The 22,137-nt window shown below is 38.3% G+C and overlaps 1 protein-coding gene and 1 pseudogene across 1 annotated transcript in view; one reads left to right on the top strand and one right to left on the bottom strand.

The window, feature by feature from the left end:
• LOC125168936 (uncharacterized) overlaps window positions 1–22,137 on the top strand; it is a 42,486-nt gene that overhangs the window by 4,067 nt on the left and 16,282 nt on the right. The window contains exons 2-3 of the mRNA XM_047864450.1: window positions 16,618–16,739; window positions 18,313–18,451. Of these exons, the coding sequence (XP_047720406.1) occupies window positions 16,618–16,739; window positions 18,313–18,451 (261 nt within the window). The remainder of the gene's footprint in view (window positions 1–16,617; window positions 16,740–18,312; window positions 18,452–22,137) is intronic.
• Window positions 7,985–8,692, bottom strand: LOC125168939 (probable ribosome biogenesis protein RLP24; annotated as a pseudogene).

Genomic DNA, 22,137 nt, shown 5'->3' with positions numbered 1-22,137 from the left:
ACAAAAAAATTAACTTTTTCTCTAAAGTACTTTTGTACTTTGGGGCACCTAGGTGGCTCAGTCAGTTGAGCATCCAACTTTGGCTCAGGTTATGATCTCACAGTTTGTGAATTCAAGCCTGGCATCAGGTTTACTGCTGTCATTGCAGAGCCCACTTCAGGTCCTCTGTCCCTGTTTCTTTCTCTGCCTCTCCCCCCTCACGCTTTCCCTCACAAAAATAAATAAAACATTTTTTAAAAAGAGAGAATAAAGTACTTTTGTATTTTAATATATTGTTGTGTATAAAATGAGCAGGATAGGGGCTCCTGGGTGGCTCAATCAGTTAAGGGTCTGACTTCGGCTCAGATCATGATCTCGCGGTTTGTGAGTTTGAGCCCCGCGTTGGTCTCTGTGCTGACAGCGTGGAGCCTGGAGCCTGCTTCAGATTCTGTGTCTCCCCCTCTCTCTGCCCCTCCCCCACTTGTGCTCTGTCTCTCTCTATCTATCAAAAATAAATGTAAAAAAAAAAAGTTTTTTTTTAAATGAGCAGGATATATAAAAGGATAATACATCATGAACAACTGGGTTTATCCCAAGAATGCATTGTTGGTTTAACATTATAAAATCAGGGGCACCTGGGTGGCTCATTCAGTTAAGTGTCTGACTCTTAATTTTGGCTCCGGTCACAATCTCAGGGTTCAGGAGATCAAGCCCTGCATCAGACTCCACGCTGACAGCATAAAGCCTGCTTGGGATTCTCTCTCTCCCTCTCTCACTGCCCCTCCCCTGTTCGTATGTTCTCTTTCCTCTCTCAAAATAAATAAATACTTTTAAAAATAAATGAGTAAAACATTATAAAATCAATGTAATTCACCATATTCAGTAAAAAGAAAAACTATATTATTACCTCAGTAGACCAGGAAAAGCATTTGACAACATCCAACACCTCTTCCTGATAATAACTCTCATCAAACTAGGAGTAGAAGGGAACATTCTCAACCTGATAAAGGACATGTGTGAAAAATCTACAGCTAACATCATTCTTAAAATTGAAAAGACTGAGTTCTTTCCCCTAAGATCAGAAATGACAAAGATGTGCACTCATCGCTACTATCCAGCATCATAATACAGCTTCTAGTCAGTACAGTATTTCAAGAACAAGTGAAGGAGGGAGGCATTTCAATTAGGAATGGGTGAATGGATGAGCAAATTGTGGTATATTTTTATAATGGAATACTACTTAGCAAATAAATGGAAAGAAGTATTTGCCCAACAACGTGAATAAATTATACTGAGTGAAAGCAACCATACTAAAAAAGACTGTATACAGCATGATTTCATTGATTTATAACTAGAAAACGCAGCCTGATCTATAGTGATAGAAAATACATCTGTGGCAACTGAGTGAGTGGAGGGATTGGAGAAGGATTACAGGTGGGCAAAAGGAAACATTTGGGGGTAACAGATATGTCCACTACCTTGATTGTAGAGATAATTTCATGACTGTATCCATATGACAAAGTTTATATAATTATACACTTGAAATATGTATAGTTTATTTGTACAAATTCTTCCATAAAACTTTTTACAAAATGGCCACAAATTCTTTGGTCCTCATTCCATGAGAGGTCTGATCTATATTCTCTACCTTGAAATCTGAATGGGCTCTGTTACAGCTTTGGCCCATAGAATATGGCAGAAGTGACACTATGTCAGTTTCAGATCCAGGACTTAAGAAACTGGCAACTTCTACTTTCTTTCTCTTGGAATGCTTGGTCTGGGAGAAGGTAACCATCATATGTGTAGTCTGACTACCTTGAGATTATCAAACTGTCAGGAATCCCCAGCTAGCCTATGGACAGCAAGATGCTCAACCAGGCTGTAACTGTTCTTGCCATCCTTGCCTAGACACCAGACATAGGAGTAAAGAAGCCATCTGAAATGCCCACTCCAGTCAAGCCTTTCTTACAAATAATATTGCTGTGAACATTCATGTGTAGATTTTTGTGTTAACATAAGTTTTCATTTCTCTGTGATAATATTCAAGAGTGCAATTGCTGGGTCATATGGTAAGTGCATTTTTAGTTTTATAGAAACTGTCAAACTGTTTTTCCAGAGTGGCTATTTTTATGTTAATACAAACATACTGTAATCCGATTTCTCTGCATCCTTACCAGCATTTGCTATTCGTGTTTTTTTTCTTTCTTTTAATACTTACTTATTTTTGAGAGCGAGACACACACAGTGTGAGTGGGGGAGAGGCAGAGAGAGAGAGGGAGACACAGAAGCTGAAGCAGGCTCCAGGATCCGCGCTGTCAGCACAGAGACTGACGCTGCACTGGAACTCACAGACTGGGAGATCATGACCTGAGCCGAAGTCAAACACTTTTACCGACTGAGCCACCCAGGTGCCCCAGTCAGTATTTTTTTTTTTAATGTTTATTTATATATTTAGAGAGCGAGAGAGAGAGAGGGCAAGTAGAGACAGGGGCAGAGGCTATCAGCGTGGAGCCTAACACAGGGCTCAGTCTCACAAACCTTGAGATCCTGACCTGAGTCAAAATCAAGACTCAAGACACTTAACTGACTGAGCCACTCAGGCACTCCTATCAATATTTTTTATGTTAGCCATTCTCTTATTTGAGTGATATATCATTAGGTTGTTGAACATCTGCTCATGTGTTTATTTGCCATTTCAATATCGTCTTTGGTGAAATATCTATGTCTTTTGCCCAATTTTAATTGTATTTTTACTATACTGTCATCTTGAGAGTTCTTAATGTATTCTAGGTATAAGCCCTTTGTGAACATATATGTGGTTTGCAAGTATTTTCTCCAAGTCTGTAATTTGTTCATCCTCTTCACAGAGTTTTTATTTTATTTTTATTTATTTACTTATTTTTAAATTTAAATCCAAGTTAGTTAACATATAATGTAATAATGATTTTAGGAGTAGAATTTAGAGATTCATCACTTACATATAACACCCAGTGCTCATCCCAACAAGTGCCCTCCTTAATGCCCCTTGCCCATTTAGCCCATTCACCCACCCAACACCCCACCAGTAACCCACAGTTTGTTCATGTATTTAAGAGTCTCTTGGTTTGTCTCCCTCTTTGTTTTTATCTTATTTTGCTTCCCTTACCCTATGTTTATCTGTTTTGTTTCTTAAATTCCATATATGAGTGGAATATATGGAATATATGATTTTTTTTTGCTTTTCTCTGGCTGACTTATTTTGCTTAGCATAATACATTCTAATTCCATCCACGTTGTTGCAAATGGTAAGATTTCATTCTTTTTGATCGCCAAGTAATATTCCATTGTGTATATACCACATCTTCTTTATCCATTTATCAGTTGGTGGGTATTTGGGCGCTTTCCATACTTTGGCTATTGTCTATAGTGCTGCTATAAACATTGAGGTGCATGTGACCCTTCGAATCAGCATTTTTGAATCCTTTGGCTAAATACCTAGTAGTGCATTTGCTGGGTCATAGGGTAATTTTTTGAGGAACCCCCATACTTTTTTCCAGAGTGGCTATACCAGTTTGCATTCCCACTAGCAGTGCAAAAAAGATACTCTTTCTCTGCATCCTCACCAACATCTGTTGCCTGAGTTGTTAATCTTAGCCATTCCGACAGGTGTGAGGTGGTATCTCAATGTGGTTTTGATTAGTATTTCCCTGATGATGAATGATGTTGAGCACCTTTTCGTGTGTCTGTTTGCCATCAGGATGTCTTCTTTGGAAAAGTGTCTATTCATGTCTTCTGCCCATTTCTTCAGTGGATTATTTGTTTCTTGGGTGTTGAGTTCGATAAATTCTTTATAGATTTTGGATACTAACCCTTTATCTGATATGTCATTTGCAAATATCTTCTCCCATTCCATCAGTTGCCTTTTAAATTTGCTGATTGTTTCTTTCGCTGTGCAGAAGCTTTTTATCTTGATGAGGTCCTAGTAGTTCAATTTTGCTTTTGCTTCCCTTGCCTCCAGAGACATTTCAAGTAAGAATTTGCTGTAGCTGAGGTCAAAGAGATTGTTGTCTGCTTTCTCCTCTAGGGTTTTGATGGCTTCCTGTCTCACATATAGGTCTTTCATTCATTTTGAATTTATTTTTGTGTATGGTGTAAAAGACTGGTCCAGGTTCATTCTTCTGCATGTTGCTGTCCAGTTTTCCCAACACCGCTGGCTGAAGAGGGTGTCTTTTTTCCACTGGATTTTCTTTCCTGCTTTGTCAAAGATGAGTTTGCCATGCATTTGTGGGTCCATTTCTGGGTTCTCTATTCCCTTCCATTGATCTGTGTGTCTTTTTGTGCCACTACCATAAACTGTGTTGATGATTACAACTTTGTAATACAGCTTGAAGTCCTGAATTGTGATGCCTTCAGCTTTGGTTTTCTTTTTCATCATTACTTTGGCTATTCAGGGACTTTTCTGATTCCATCAAATTTTAGGATTGTTTGTTGAAGCTCTGTGAAGAATGCTAGTGTTATTTTGATAGGGATTGCATTGAATATGTAGATTGCTTTGGGTAGTATCAACATTTTAACAATATTTGTTCTTCCAATCCATGAGCATGGAATGTTTTTCCATTTTTTTGTGTGTCTTACTCAATTTCTTTCATAAGCTTTCTATAGTTTTCAGTGTATAGATTTTTGACTTCTGTGGTTAGATTTATTCCTAGGTATTTAATTGTTTTGGTGCAATTGTAAATGGGATCAATTCCTTGATTTCTCTTTCTGCTGCTTCATTATTGGTGTATAGAAATGCATATGGGGGCGCCTGGGTGGCTCAATCAGTTAACCCTCCTACTTCAGCTCAGGTCATGATCTCATGGTCTGTGAGTTCTGTAAGTTCGAGCCGCGCGTTGGGCTCTGTGCTGACAGCTCGGAGTCTGGAGCCTGCTTCAGATTCTGTGTCTCCCTGTCTCTCTGCCCCTCCCCTGTTCATGCTCTGTCTCTCTGTCTCAAAAATAAATAAACATTTAAAAAAATTAAAACATAACCAGGTACAGTCAAAGGTGGACACATTAAATTGAGATTACAGGTATTAGAGCTAAAGAGAGTTTTCACATTTACAAAAATTAATGTGTTTCTGTGGCTGTATTTACATTTAAATAAGAAATATATTTAAAAAAAAGAAATGCATACGATTTCTGTACCTTGATTATAAAAAAATCCTCCTTGCCGATTTGGATGCCTTTTATTTCTTTTTGTTGTCTGATTGCTGAGGCTAGGACTTCCAACACTATGTTGAATAAATAATAGTGATGGGAGTGGACATCCCTGTCATGTTCCTGACCTTAGGGGCTTATCTTTCAGTTTTTCCCCATTGAGGATAATATTAGCAGTGAGTCTTTCTTGTATGGCCTTTATGATCTTGAGATATGTTACTTCTATCCCTACTTTCTTAAGGATTTTTATCAAAGAAGGATTAGGAGCGCCTGAGTAGCTCAGTCAGGTAAGCATCCAACTTCAGCTCAGGTCATGATCTTGCTGTTCATGAGTTTGAGCCCCACGTCAAGCTCTTTGCTGACAGCTCAGAGCCTGGAACCTGGTGGGGATTCTATGTGTCTGCCTGTCTCTGCCCCTCCCCCACTTTCGCGAGCGCGCGCTCTCTCTCTCTCTCTCTCTCTCTCTCTCAAAAATAAACAAACATTAAAAAAAAAAAGGATGCTATATTTTGTCAAATGCTTTTTCTGCATCTATTGAGAGGAATGTGTGGTTCTTATCCTTTCTTTCATTAATGTGATGTATCACATTGATTGATTTGCGAATATTGAACCAGTTCTGTGTCCCAGGAATAAATCCCACTTGATTGTGGTGAATAATTCTTTTAATGTATTGTTAGATCTGGTTTGCTAGTATCTTGTTGAGAATTTTTGCATCCATGTTCATCAGGGAAATTGCTCTGTAGTTCTCCTTTTTAGTGGGTTCTTTGTCTGGTTTTGGAATCGCAGTAATGCTGGCCTTGTAGAATGAGTTTGGAAGTTTTCCTTCCATTTCTATTTTTTGGAATAGCTTCAAAAGAATATGTGTTAACTCTTTAAATGTTTGGTGGAATTCCCCTGGAAAGCTATCCAGGCCTGGACTCTTGTTTGTTGAGAGGTTTTTGATTACTGATTCAATTTCTTCACTGGTTATGGGTCTGTTCAAATTTTCTATTTCTTCCTGTTTCAGTTTTGGTAGTTTATATGTTTCTAGGAATTTGTCCATTGGGCAGTCTTCCGGATTGCCCAATTTATTGGCATATAGTTGTTCATAATGTTCTCTTATTGTTGTTTGTTATTTCTGTAGTATTGGCTGTGATCTCTGCTCTTTCATTCATGATTTTATTTATTTGGGTCCTTTCCTTTTTCTTTTTGATCAATCTGGCTAGGAGTTTATGTCATTCTGGCTAGGGGCTTATCAATTTTGTTAATTCTTTCAAAGAACCAGCTCCTGGTTTCATTAATCAGTGCTTCTGGTTTTTTGATTTCAAGATTGATTCCTGTTGTAATGTTTATTACTCCATTTCTTCTGCTGGTTTGGGGCAGAATTTTTTGCTGTTCTTTTTCCAGCTCTTTTAGGTTTAAGATTAGATTGTGTATTTGAGACCTTTCTTCCTTCTCTAGGAAGGCCTGATTGCTATATACTTCCCTCTTATGATCTCCTTTGCTGCATCCCAAAGGATCTGGACTGTCATACTTTCATTTTCATTGGCTTCCATATGCTTTTTAATTTCCTCTTTAACTTCTTGGTTAACCCATTCATTCTTTAGTAGGATGTTCTTTTTTTTTTTTTTTTAATGTTTATTTATTTTTGAGACAGAGGGAGACAGAGCATGAGTGGGGGAGGGGCAGAGAGAGAGGGAGACACAGAATCTGAAACAGGCTCCAGGCTCTGAGCTGTCAGCACAGAGCCTGACATAGGGTTCAACCCATGAACTGTGAGATCATGACCTGAACCGAAGTCAGATGCTTAACCGACTGTGCCACCTGGGCACCCCTTAAACATGTTGATATTAAAACAAACATAAATCTAGTATGGAGTACAAACTTCAAGTAATTTAACAAATGTCTTTGAGTTCATATATCATTTCCCCTAATTGCTTTATCAATAACATTGTCTATCAATGACCCATATTTAACAAATAAGAACACAAGGGCAAAAATCACACTGGAATTCAGATCTTTGTCCTGAACACTTTGTCCAGTGATCACTTTTTCACTAATACTGAAGTAAAAATTTAGCCATTACTTTATAATTTTATAACCCTAAGATTATAATTTATTCTAAGTTCTGTCCTTAAAAATATAAAAAGTGAGTTACTTAATATCCTTAAAGTTGCAAAAAATGTAGAAATATAAAAACATTATTCACTATATATTTTTCTTTAATTGTATTTCCTACTTCAGTAGTATGTGGGAGTTATTTTCTTCCTGCTAATGAATACATTTTTAGTAGCTTTTAAACAAAAAATATGAACTTAGGTCCAAATAATTTGTGACACAAAAACCATAAATTCTATTATCCAAAAACAATTAGGAGCTTTTTAAATGAAACCACACAACATCCTAAAAGGCACTGGGATTCCTCCACTTCTAAACCACTGCTAAGCTGGAAAAAAAATCTGGTTCTATCAGGAATCTCAGAATTGAGTGTTCTCCAAAGTGGAAAGTATATAGTGCCATTTCAGGAAAAAGCTATTCAGCTCTCACCCCCAACATAATTAGGCTTCATATACTCTTCTAAGAAACCAAAACAAATACTGAAATCAAAATAAAAGATTACTTAAGGCTAATTATCATACATACAGGTTGTTTTAGTTCCTTGTTTTAAGCCCCCTTCTATAATATTAATAAAGTAAAATTAATATTTTACTGCAAAGAAAATTTATGGCTAGGGATATGTAAAATATATTTTTGTCATTAGTTCTTACATAATAGTGCCATTACCCAAATGGCAGGAACATTTTATGCCTACACTTCACTTCTGTATTTACAAAGAGAATTTGCATGATTTACATAAATGTAACTATCAGTGAAGGTTTAACAATGGAAATGCAATCTAACATCCATAATATCTGATGTTTTACAGACAGCAATGAGCAACGTAGAAGAGATGTATTTTTAAATACCTTTCATTTGAGTGACCTTATGTAAAATATAAAAGATCATTTAGAAGTTCTTGGTCTCCTAAGGAGATTTTCAAATGCACTTATAGAAATAGTGACATCTTTAAGAAATATCTTCCATGTCCACATCCTGTTGTAATTTCTGCACCATTTTTTCTTCCAATTGCTTTCCTTTGCCGGCAAGAGGGGCCCGGATAAGTTGAATGTTTTGCTTGACTTCTTTGATGTCCTGAACTTTCTGTAATTCTTTATTTTTCTTTAATCTGTTCATTATAAATTTAGCTTGGCGTTTCTGTTTGATCTCTTCAACTCTCTTCATTGCATCAGTACTCTTACTCCATAGCTCTCGCTGGTATTTAACAGGTTCATTTCTACATTTTTCAAATTCAAATGAATTATCCACTGTAAGCTCTTTACCAGCTGCTTTACGGAATGCTTTAATCCACCTGACCTTGCGAGGATTGCGCTTCTTTTTAAAGTTTTTATGACACTTGGATTTACAGAATCTGAACACCTTGCAATCGTTGTGGACAACATCATGCCGTGGCTGGGGTAAATGGGCCCGGAACAGAAATAACACTTCTCAATAGGCATGTTGAAACCGCGTGAGTTCTCACAGACGAAACACCGAACTCGAGCGGAAGTGATGCGACCCCTAGTAGGATGTTCTTTAATCTCCCAATTATTCATGGTCTTTCCAAATTTTTTCTTATGGTTGATTTCGAGTTTCATAGAGTTGTGGTCTGAAAACCTGAAAGGTATGATCTCAATCTTTTTGTACTTGTTGAGGGCTGATTTGTGTCCCAGTATGTGATCTATTCTGGAGAATGTTCCATGTGCACTCGAGAAGAGTGTGTATTCTGCTGCTTTTGGATGAAATGTTCTGAATATATCTGTTAAGTCCATCCAGTCTGGTGTGTCATTCAAAGCCATTGTTTCCTTGCTGATTTTGTTTCGATGATCTGTCCATTGCTGTAAGTGGGGTGTTGAAGACCCCTACTATTAAGGTATTATCAATGAGTTTCTTTATGTTTGTGATTAATTGATTTATGTATTTGGGTATTCCACATTGGGAACATAAATATTAACAATTTTTAGATCTTCTTGGTGTATAGACCTCCTTAATTATGATATAATGCCCTTCACCCCTTGTTACAGTCTTCATTTTCAAATCTAGTTTGTCTGATATAAGTACGGTAGCATGACAGATGGTTCTCTGTCCCCTTTCTTTCAATCTGCAGGTGTCTTTAGGTCTAAAATGAGTCTCTTATAAGCAACATATAGATGGGTCTTGTTTTGTTATCCATTCTGATGCACTGTCTTTTGACTGGAGCGTTTAGTCCATTTACATTTAGAGTGAGTACTGAAAGATAGGAATTTAGTACCATTGTGTTGCCTGTAGAGTTGGTGTTTCTGGTGATGTTCTCTGGTTCTTTTTAATCTTTGTTGCTTTTGGTCTTTTTTGTTTTGTTGTGTCTTTTCTCCAAAGAGTCCCCCTTAAAATTTCTTGCAGGGCTGGTTTAGTGCTCATAAACTCCTTTAGTTTTTGTGTGTCTGGAAAACTCTCTGTTTGTATTTTGAATGACAGCCTTGCTGGATAAAGAATTCTTGGCTGCATATTTTCCCAATTCAACACATTAAATATATCCTGCCACTCCTTTCTGGTCTGTCAAGTTTCTCTGGATAGGTCTGCTGTGTTCCTGATCTGTCTTCCCTTACAGGTTAAAGACTTTTTTTTTTCTGTTCTTTGTATAATAATTGATTTTCCATCATATCCTAGATATTTTGGATATCATGCCAGGATCATTTTGATTATATCTCAGATATTTTGGATGTTATGCTAAGACTTTTGTTCCTATTCAAATTTTTTTATCAATAGGCGGTTTGTTGTCTTGCTTAGTTCTAACCTGTTGGTTCTGGCCTGCTTTTGTGGGCTTTTGATAACAATTTGGTTTTCAATGTCCTTGCAGTGTTTTCAACTTTGCCTTGTTCTCTAGCACTGTTGCAGTTCTTGTTCAATCTATGCTGGTGTCACCTGCATGGGGAAACACATTGGGCTGCCCTGTCTTGCTGAGCTGCCTTCCAATAGTAAGAATAGGAGACAAGCGATTCAGGACCTTGTTTGCTTTCCACCACTGAGCAGATGGCTAAGAGGTGCCAGACCTGGGTTTTTTAATGCCCCTGGGTAGAGGGTCTGAAGACTGGACAGTCTGCTGCTGGCCCAGGTGTGGAGTGGGGATTAGGGTTCCTCAGTAGGTCTCTGTTGTTTGTCCCCTTTACCAGTCTTTGGCAAGAGATAACACACTTTTCTTAATACTTTTTTTTTTCCTCCTATGCCTGTTAGTGGTTCTGGTATTGGTTTCTCTGGTACCTAGCCCAGGCTACATGGAAGATGAAAAGAAAATCCAGGGAACTCACTGCAGTGACTGTCCTTAAGTCCTAAGGCCCCTAGACAGTTCACCTTCTTTCTAGCTTTCCAATTCCTATTTTATAATTGCCTGTTGAATTATTTGCAGGGTATTTAGTTGTAGTTAGAGGGGAGGAACAAAGGAAAGTGAGGAAAGTTGCCATCTTGTCTGGGACCAGAAGTCCCCTCAATAAATTTTCAAAATTTCAGTAGGGACTTCAGAGTAATACATGATATGAATGAATAATAGGTTGTGTATGTGTGTGTGTGTGTGTGTGTGTGTGTATAAAACCTTGTATTTATGCATTGTAAGTCATTAGATGTAAGAATATGGATAAGTTAAGGCTAGAGGTTGAAGGTCAGAATTCATGGAGAGGTGCCTGGAGGGCTTAGGTTATGATCTCGCGGTTTGCGAGTTCCAGTCCCATGTCGGGGACTCACGCTCCTTCACTCACATCCTGTCTCCCTCCTTCCCTCCCTCTCTCTCTGTCTCTCTCTCAAAAAATAAATGTTAAAAAAAATTTTTAATAAAAAAAGAAACAATTCATGGCCACGAAATAATTTGGACAGGCCCTTATTGCAAAAAGCTAGGTCATGCAGTGGAAAGGAACAGTATGAATGGGAAGGACTATGGAAAACAACTGGGGAGATTTGCCTCTTTTGTTTTTGAAAGATAAGAGTATGAGCAGTGTAGAGGCAGAGAGAAAGGGAGACACAGAGTCCAAAGCAGGCTCCAGGCTCTGAGCTGTAAGCACAGAGCGGGACGGCAAGGCCTGAACTTGTAAACTGCGAGATCATGACCTAAGCTGAAGTCGGACACTCAACTAAGCCACCCAGGCACCCCAAGATTTGCCTGTCTTGAGCAGAAATTATGTTAGGGGTAATAAGGATAGAAAATAGGATGGTTAGACTCTTGATATAGAGGGCCTTAAATATCTAGTATAAGATTTGATAGGTTGAAAAGTAGAAAGACATCCAAAAATTGTAAGGGAAGCAAGTGATATGAAAGTGAGGTTTGAGTGAGATTAGTTTAAAATAGATGTACAAGGTATGTTATAGTAGGGGAACCAAGATCAAGGGGGGCTAGTCATGAGTTTGTCCTAGTATCTAAGTGTGAAGTGATTACTGTGGCTGAGGTGGTTGGAGTGGGAATAAAGAGGAGGTAGGTTTTACAAGCAAAAATGGCAGGACTTGATACTGACCAGGTATAAAAAGTGGGGCTTGATTCGTAGACTATCAGTTTTGGTGACTTCTGTTTACTCATATATTTAGTTAAATATAGGTAGGAAATTTTTAAAGAATTAATGTTGCCCTTTAGAGCAACTTTTCTTTCTCCACTCCCTTCCCACCTACATGTGTAATTTGAGAAAAACTTTACTGTCAAGCAACTAACACCTTTCTTTAATCTTTTTCCAAGCATAATACTGTTACCACACATTCTGAAATAGCTATTATACATGTTAAAAGATGTCGGCCTCACCAGTAATTAAGGAAATGCAAATTAAAACAACAAAGTTTGTATGGTAGTATTTACTGCTGCAGGGTTTAATGAAACACATATTCTTTTCTGTTAAAGTAAATTGGTGTTATCTTTCAGGAAAGAAATTTGACAATATGTAGCAAGAGCCTTTAAAATGTTTAAGTACTTCTAACCATTTACAATAAGCAAATAATCAGAAATGCAAGAGAAGATGGATGCCAAAATGTCAGTTGCAGTGTCTTTAATTTTTCACAGTTAGAGCTATATCTAAATGTGCATTAGAAGTGAATGGTTAAATACACAATGGTGGAATATTGCACAGCCTTTAGAAATGATGTTTTAAGGAATTCTACTTTAATAACAGAGTAAATAGTTAACGATGTAACATGAAGTTCAGATTTACACACTTCAGTAATATCCTATCATATCATGCTTTTTTAACCTGTCTTATAGCCATTATTAGGGCAAAAATGTTTTGCTCTTCTTTTCATAAGTTATTTGCCAACCACTACAGATACTAAGACTAATTTTAGCCTTCTTGCACTAAAAATTTCCATAGTACTCAATAATATTAGCTATAATTATTGAACCCCTTAAGAACTTTCTTCCTGGAAAAATATACATATTTATGTATACAACCGAGCATACAGCTTTAGGCCCTTTAAGGACCACATAAGTCCCATATGTAGATCCTCTTTAGGGCCACACTGAAGAATTACTGCTTGGGGCCCCTGGGTGGCTCAGTCAGTTTAAGTCTGACTTTCAGTTTCGGCTCAGGTCAGGATCTCAGTTCATGAGTTCAAGCCCACATCAGGCTCCATGCTGACAGCACAGAGCCTGCTTGGGATGCTGTCTCTCTCCCTGTCTCTGCCCTTCCCTGCTTGTGCTATCTCTCTCTCTCTCAAAACAAATAACCTTAAAAAAAAAAAGGAATCATTGCTGTAACTGAAAAAATCTCTCTTTACCCTTGAATGTGGTTGAATCAGAGTTTGTTCAGGGTAAGAGGTGCCAGTTCTCTTTTTCACTTGGTATCCTTGGTATTGGGGTTAAACAAATGCAGTCTTCATTCATAACTACCTTTTTTAAATGACTGAATTTAATACACCTTTTCATAGTATCTCTCAACTGGTAACGCTCACATTAATTGAAGTATTGACTCTCAAATAAACATACTTCACCAGAGAGACAGCTGGAAATCGATTGTGATGGCTTAGAATTTGCAGCCATTCCCATCTGTCATTGTTCCAGCTTCCTTGATCTTTACATATGACTATTGAAGACACTCTTTGGCCTCCACTGCCACCATCTCTTCCAAATTTATTAATCACCCAGTAGCAGTAGTAATCAGGGCCCTAGCTGCCACAATGTGATAGAAGAAGAGAATAAACGAAGGTAGCCATGGATTAGAGAACTAGATTGGCAATGTGAGTTCCAAGGCTATATTTAAAGGGTTTTGTTGAACAAGTCCAGAAGACAGCAAGCAGATGGCAAAAGATATGGCTGCCACATCATATGGAGAACTGGTCAGAGGTGGGGAGAAGAGAAGATTATTGTAGTGATAGGAGAACTGTTACTAGCCAGCTGCCTTCTTTGCTATGATGTAGTAATTAAGAGTTCAGACTAAGCCCTACATTTAAACCCTAACTCCACCTTTTGGCCAGTATGACTGAGGCAAGTAACTGAACCTCTGACCTCATGTTTTCGTTGTTTTTGTTACAAAATAGAAATAATCATAGTTACCACCTATAGGATTTTTAGGATTAAATGATAGTGTGTGAAAAGCACCAAGTCTAGCATGCCTCAAGTGTTCATTCAGTAAATGTCGTATAGCGTTAAAGGTGATGATTCCTCTCAGAAAAAATGAGTTAATGTTATAGAGAGTCAGATTCTGGCTCAGCATGAGGAAGGAATTCTGTCCCTGAATATGTTCAAGCAAAGACTAAACAACTATCGTGTGTGTGTGTGTGTGTGTGTGTGTGTGTGTGTGTGTGTGTCTGTGTGTCTGTGTGTGTCTGTGTGTGTGTGTGTCTTTGTATGCATATGTATATATCAGACATGCATAGATGGATGGGCCATTTGGTAATAGGTCATAGTCTAAGTTCCTTTTTCACTGTAAGACTTTTTTTTAATTTATTTTGAGAGAGAGAAGCATGCAGGTACATGAGCAGGCAAAGGGCAGAGAGAGGGAGAAAGGGAGAGAGAGAAAATCCTCAACAGGTTCCATGACTCGGGGCTCAGTCTCACGAGCCAAAATCAACAGTCAAGACACTTAACTGACTGAACCACCCAGGAGTCTCTGGGTTGCCTTTTATAAGGCAGACCCACATGAAAACTATGTTTTATTAATATGGTTGCTTATGTTACAGAATTAAATCCAAAGAAGTTGGGATAGGAAATATCTTAGTTTAACATAATGAGACTTTTTTTGGCTTTTCTAGTGATACCATTTACAAATTGAGAGAACCTGCTAAGGATCACTGGTGGGAGTGATATTATTAGAATTAATGTGAGTCATAGAGACTCCCAGACAGTGTTCTGTCTATGGAGGGAAGGAAACTAAGCAGATGTTAGATATTAATTAACACCTTGAGAAAACTTAGATTTTACAAATACAATTAAAAAGGCCAATTTTTTGAAAAACACATATCAGATGCTGTTTAAGTTCCACCTAAAAGAGTTTGGAATGAATTTTAATAGTATTTTTGTTTCTCTATAATTTTATGTTTTGTCTCCTTCTAGAAATAACTTTAAGCAACAGCTTAGAACATTATGCTAGATAGGTGAGGAAAGAAAAGCTCAAAGACCTTCTCACATCAGTTCAGCAAACTGAATCTTTGTATTACTGTTGCTCAGTGAGAAGTTATGCAGAGAAAGATCCTTTGTGTGTAAGGCACCGAATAATACAGTGAAAAAGAAGAGTATCTTTATTTAGAAGGAGAAAACCTCCGCTTATTTCCTTATGCTGCCATTGGCCTGCTTTGTTACTTTTAATTGTTATTAGTGACAGGATAATAGCATTCTGAACCAACACAAGAATTATTTTTTTGTTTAAGAACAAATCATGAGCTTACTTACAAACAGCCCACAATTCGGGGGCAGGGAGTGTGGAGACAGATGACATTAACCTTCAGGATCTCCGTGTTTTCCTTCTACAGCTATTTTGAAACAGACCCTTTGGCATGCTTTTACTCTAGTAAGAGTTCAGTATAAGAAAGTCTTTTAAGAGAAAGATAAAATATTTTCATTAGTAGTACCTTCCAGTCTACATTTGGCATCCCAAGTGGTAGCTAACTTTATGAGTATTTTACTTTCAGATAAGTCACATTCTATTTAAAATTACATATGAACTGCTTGGAAATAATACTTTTTTAGAACCAGAAAATATTAAACATGCCTAAAAGTAGAAACAACTGAACAGTAAACACCCCTTTTATACCCTCACCTAGATTCATCAGCTGTCAATCTCTTAACTAGACCTTCCCCATCTTTATTGCTACACATACTCTCCCTTACCTCATCTACCCCTCCACTTTTTGCCAGATCATCCAGAAGTAGGCTATAGCCATCAGAAATATTTTCTTTTGGGGCATCTGGGTGGCTCAGTTGGTTGAGTGTCTGACATCGGCTCAGATCATGATCTTGAGGTTCATGAGTTTGAGCCCTGCATCGGGCTTACTGCTGTCAGCACAGAGTCCTCTTCGGATCCTCTCTCCCTCCCTCTCTCTCTCTCCCTCTCAAAAAAGAAATATGCTTTTTTTTTTTTTTTTTTTTTAGGTAAGCTCTACACCCCAACAAGGGACTCAAACTCATGACCACAAGATCAAGATTTGCATGTTCCACCAACTGAGCCAGCCACGCACCCCCAGAAATACAGTTTTAATGATAATTTTACCTGCTGCTCAAATGCAGCAGAGCATCACGGTCATTGTTAAGTTTATTACATAGTTGGTGTCAGCCATTAGTGCTTGTTATCTTAAGGCTTAGGTACATTTTGTTGGAGGCAGGGATACTCAGTTTAGTTATCTTCTTAGCAGTCTCTGTGATGCCTCCTACACTAAGATCTGTATGGTCTGAGAAGGAATATTTAACCACTCGCTGGTGAGTTTAAGACCCTAAAAAACTAATGGCAGTGCTATTTTCGAGTAAAAGTAGTTTAAAAACTACATATTATTCATGTGTTTACTTATTTTAATGTTTATTTTTAAGAGACAGAGCACAAGCAGGGGAGGGGCAGAGAGAGACACAGAATTCTTAGCAGGCTTAAGGCTCTGAGCTGTCAGCACAGAGCCTGATGCACGGCTCTAACTCATGGCCCAAGAGATAATGACCTGAGCTGAAGTCAGACTCTTAACCAACTGAGCTACCCAGGTGCCCTTAAAATGTTATATATATTTTAAATTCCTTTGTTCTTCTTGAACAGGCTGAAATAGTCAAGTTTTGTATTTTCAAACAATTTGGGAAAGAGAAAAATTCACTATTTGAAATGGAACGTTTATTAGAATTTGAATATTTCATTGGTTAGAAGGCTTATTTATTGTTATAAATTGATGCTTTCTGATGGAAAATATGTCCATTGTATTAACTTAGGTATGACCAAAACCATAAAAGATATTTCTTTTTTTTTTTCCCCAGGAGATTTTGATGAGTTCACTCAAGATAATAATGACATTATGTTGAAAAACATAGCAGAAGACCTTCGGAATTGCTTACCTCTAGAAACCATGCTTTCCTCAGAACATCTAGCGCTCCAAAAAGTAAATACATTAAATTAATTTACTTTCAGTGCTATTTGAGGATACTCCTATTCTTCCCTAATCCCACAGCCTCTCTGGTCTAATTAGTCCTGAATTCTGCTTTAAACAGTATTTCATTTGGTTCTTCAGCCGTGTCCCTAATTCTTTTGAGTCTGTAACCCTCTGGCTCCCATTCATTCAACAAATATTTTATGAGGGCATCCTGTTTGCCAAGCACTTAACCCATCCCCACCCCCCTACAGAACAAGGCCCAACCATAATCTGGTCCTGCCTACATCATTGTCCTGGTTTTCTGTTTCCTGTTCCATTTCCCTCACTTTTATCAAAGGTGAAATTCATCTTTTTGTTTCCTTCTCCTGCTTTTGCACTGTACAATTTTTGCTTATTCAGTTCCTTTATTCCTAAAATAAGTCCCATGTTTCTTATCCAGACAAACCTCTCATTCAAGTCCCTTCAGATCTCAACTCTTATGGGGTACATATGCTAGGAATATTGTTTCCTAAAGCAAAGCTAATAATAATCCTTCTCCCACTAATCTGAAAACAGCAACTCTCTATGTGGTTTTTCAGCATGCAAATTCCTAAGCAGAAGAACTAAATCCCATAAATTTTTGATAGTGCTGTGCACATTGTGAACACTTAGCAAATCTTAGTAAACATCCAGTCATTCAGAGTGGATTCTCAAAGGTGGAAAGTAGTGAATAGTATAAAAACTGAGAGAGTATTTGTAATATAGTTTGGATGTTATTAATAAGACAGTCCTGTATCAGTGGCATGATATACCAAAATATATGAAACAAGGAAAAAGTATATTCATTGCCTGTAATCATTGACCCATAATCCCTTATTCTGACAAATGATTTTTATCTTCCTTTGTTTCTTTCTGGTCCTTGTGTTATGTTCATACATTTTACACACGTATAACAGATTCATGTATGTGTAGGTATAGATATAATTTTGTAGGTCTCTAAGTAAATAGGTTGATTCTTTATTATAGTTAAGGTAAAAAGAATCAGACATTTTTTCTTTGTAGCCACTTGCTATTATATCATGTTTTGCCAGTATTAATAAAGGGTTATTAATTGTCAGCAAGAAATTTTACTAACATCTTTATTATTTGAAAACTTTGTCTCTGGGCTAAGATTACTTGCTAAGTATGTTGATGGGTAGTCACTGACATGTAGGACTCAGAAGAACGTGGTATTAGTTTTAGTTTCAATTCTTTCTTATGGTCGTTTTCTTTGGAGAAATCTGAGTATCAGTTTCTTTGTCTGTAAAATAAACTACTTAGGATGGACAGGATGGTCTCAAAATACTCCTTTAACTCAAATTTTATATATTTCTCATGGCCATGTTTTACATCATTTTGCATCAACTTAAAAGTTTCTAATTGTCTCAGAAATAAAATGAAAGAAGAACAGGGTTGCTCTTCAATAAGTGAAACTTGTCTTTCTGTGCCTTGTTGTTGCTCTCAGATTTTTAGCATATGAACCACTGATGTTTTGCCTTATTCAGCAATAAAAAGAGACTCCTTTGTACTTTGTTTCTTTTGAAGTTCTTCTTCTCTCCACCAGATACAGCAGCAGCCAGAACCCACAGTTCACGTTGATGCATTCCTTTATGATGAAGACTTTATTGATTCATTATGTGAGGAAGGAAAAATGAGCAGAAACTACTGTATGGTGTGTGGCTCACACCAGACTGCACCTTTAGGTAGGCATTCAACTATGCAAACCTGATGATTTTGTGTCTTTTCTTTACATTTCATGAGAATACAAATTCTTTTTTTTTTAATTAATTTTATTTTAAGTTTATTTATTTTTTTTTTCAACGTTTATTTATTTTTGGGACAGAGAGAGACAGAGCATGAACAGGGGAGGGGCAGAGAGAGAGGGAGACACAGAATCGGAAACAGGCTCCAGGCTCCGAGCCATCAGCCCAGAGCCTGACGCGGGGCTCGAACTCACGGACCGCGAGATCGTGACCTGGCTGAAGTCGGACGCTTAACCGACTGCGCCACCCAGGCGCCCCTAAGTTTATTTATTTTTGAGAGAGCACTTGTGAGCAGGGGAGGGTCAGAGAGAGAGAGGGAGAGAGAGAATCCCAAGCAGGCTTCACTGTCAGCACAGAGCCTGATGTGGGGCTTGATCCCACCAACTGTGAGACCATGACCTGAGCCGAATCAAGAATCAGACGCTTAATCAACTAAGCCACCCAGTTGCCCAAGTGTGCAAACTCTTGACCAAGGCATTCAATGGTTTTTGAAAGAAAAAGGCCAACCTCCAACATAGCCATTAGCAATTATTGAAGTTTAGGGAGGCAAAATAGAAATCTAACCCAGGAAAGTTAGGCCACTTAATGCCTCCAGGGAGGGTCTCTCTGCTTTTCACAGAAGTGACTTTTCAGGTCCAGAAACTAATCAGAAATAACTGAGTACAGGGAAACCAACTTATACTTTCCAAACTTACAAGAAATTCATAGATAAACCATAATGCTAATTCATTTACAATGAGAACTATAACTGCAGGGGGGCTGAAAAGCATCTACTTGAGAAGTCAGATAGGGGCACCTGGGTGGCTCAGTTGGTTGGGCGTCCGAATTCGGCTAAGGTCATGATATCACAGTTCACGAGTTTCAGCCCCACATCGGGCTCTGTGCTGACAGCTCAAAGCCTGGAGCCTCCTTCGAGTTCTATGTCTCCCTTTCTCTCGCTGTCTCTTCCTTGTGCTCTCTCTGTCTCTCTCTTTCCCTCAGAAATAAACAAACATTAAAAAAAAAAAAAAGATGGTAACCAGATATTGTTGGATGGGCATGGATTCAGAGGACAGAGATAGATAATCTTGGGAGCACCTGGGTGTCACAGTTGATTAAGCATTCAACTTCGACTCAGGTTATGATCTCACCATTCATGAGTTTGAGCCCCTCATGGGGCTCTGTGCTGACAGCTCAGAGCCTGGAGCCTGCTTTGGATTCTGTCTCCCCTTGTGTCTCTCTGTCCCTCCCCCACTCACACTGGCTGGCTGTCTGTGTGTCTCTCTCTCTCTCTCTCTCTCTCTCTGTCTCAAATGTAAATAAACATTTAAAAAAAATTTTAGGGGCACCTGGGTGGCTCAGTCGATCAAGTGTCCAACTTCAACTCAAGTCATGATCTTGTTCGTGGGTTCAAGCCCTGCATTGGGCTCTGTGATGACAGCTCAGAGCCTGGACCCTGCTTTGGATTCTGTGTCTCCCTCTCACTCTCTGCCCCTTCCCCACTCACATTCTCTCTCTCTCTCTCTCTCTCTCTCTCTCTCTCTTTCTCAAAAATAAATAGACATTAAAAAAAACTTTTTTTTTTAATTTTTTCTTAAAAAGATGATCTTGAGAAAGAGTTTATTCAGGCCATGATTTGACCTAGTGAAACATCTCCAGTCCATAAGAGAGTACAGCTCTAGTGACAGAAAGTCTCTTGCATCTCTGCCCCTAAGATGCAACACTTATGTCTCAAATGGGAAGCTAGACTAACCCCATGCTGCTAATATGCTAACTCTTCTGTTAATATATTCTTTGTTCAAATTGGATATGATCATCTAGGCTGTTGCTTTAGACATGCTATTTCAATCTTCCTGGTCACTTAGATTTAGTTATTGCTTATAGTGGCCTACCCCTCCAGGTAAGTAATCTTGTGTTGATATTACTGATCTCAGATAATATCATTGTCAAAAGTTGACTACTACCAAATTTGTAATGTGCTGCTAATACAAATATATTGTCTCTATATTATAATGGGGAATTAAACTTCCCTGATTTACTTGTTTAAGATTCTGTTTTTAGATAGTACTCACAATTTCCATTTGAGATAGTTAAAATTCAAGAATAGAAAAGGACTTAGATAAGAACCATAAAAGGAAAACTAAAAAATGAATTACAACTATAATACCATATCAGATCTGATTTGCAGAAGTCTAAAGAAGAGATATGTTTGACACATAGAAATTGGAAAATTACAAAGCATTTTGTGGGAAAATAGATGCATTTTCCCATAGAAATCAGGTTGTAAATAGTGACTAGGTGTGCAGGCCAGCCCATATAACTACAGTGAATCTGAAAAAACTATCATCTTGTGGAACTCTCCTTCTATGAAAAGGGGCTTGTCTAGCTGTAAGACACTAATGATGACTCTGTAACCCAAGGCAGAAGCACTAATGTGACAAAGAGGGTAGTGAGGATGAGGATTCTAGGCAGAAAAGGATAGTAGTGGTCAAACGCTTTATTTCCTTCCAAGGGATTAGCCTGCCTGCTTCCCATTTTCTTTGCCACCATCTATTACTTATAGCCAAAGTATCTCCCCTTCCTACCATTGTATTATGTAGAACATAATATAGCAAGTCTTTAAAAAATATACTCAGGCTCTTCCAGATACTTGATTACACAAACAATGGAGTGAGATGAGCTAGGAGGCTGGTAACAGTTAAAAAATTGTAGCAGTTAAACTCAGAAATAAAAATAATTTATGGGAATATCTTCGCCTCCCCTCATACCAGCCTCCTCCTGCACTCCAGAACACATTTTAGGTTGGTCAGGGCTGCCACACTGCACAACTCCAGAGATGGTCATTCTTTTGATAGTGTGTGTTCTATTCAGTAGTGTGTGGCTGTTCTGTGGTTGCTCTGGGATAAGGGGAGAAAGCCAGATGGTATGCGAGTTAGGAAGCATCCCACAGAATAAGAGTCCTAAGGAAAAGAAGGGAAAAACCAAGGACAAGCAAGTGAGGGGCACAGGGATAGGGACAGGTTGCTAAGTAGCTGTTCCCTAAATGTCAGAGACTTCATGTTTATTCTTCTCTAATACAGCTCAGAGTGAATGAGTACAAAATTATCACATTAATTTTTTCTAAATAACCTCTGAATGGCCTTTGTTGATGAAGAGAAAAACATGAAATATGCTTTATAGGGGCACCTGGGTGGCTCAATCTATTGGGCATCCAACTTCAGCTCAGGTCATAATCTCACCATTTGTGGGTTCGCACCCCACATCAGGCTCTGTGCTGACAGCTCAGAGCCTGGAGCCTGCTTCAGATTCTGTGTCTCCATCTCTCTCTGCCCCTCCCTTCCTCCTTCTCTCTCTCTCTCTCTCTCTCTCTCTCTCTCTCTCTCTCTCTCTCTCAAAAATAAACATTTTAAAAAATTACAAAAGAGGGGTGCCTGGGTGGTTCAGTCGGTTAAGTGTCCAACTTTGGCTCAGGTCATGATCTCACAGTTCGTGAGTGCAAGCCCCTCATCAGGCTTTGTTCTGACAGCTCAGAGCCTAGAGCCTGCTTCGAATTCTGTGTCTCCCTCTCTCTCTGCTCTTCCCCTGCTCATGCTTTGTCTCTCTCTCCCCTTCAAAAATAATTAAAACATTAAAAAATAACAGTAAAA

This window comes from Prionailurus viverrinus, chromosome B3, assembly GCF_022837055.1.
Source record: "Prionailurus viverrinus isolate Anna chromosome B3, UM_Priviv_1.0, whole genome shotgun sequence".
NCBI lineage: Eukaryota > Metazoa > Chordata > Mammalia > Carnivora > Felidae > Prionailurus > Prionailurus viverrinus.
Note: the sequence above shows the minus strand (reverse complement) of the source record. Positions and strands in the feature narration are given on the sequence as shown.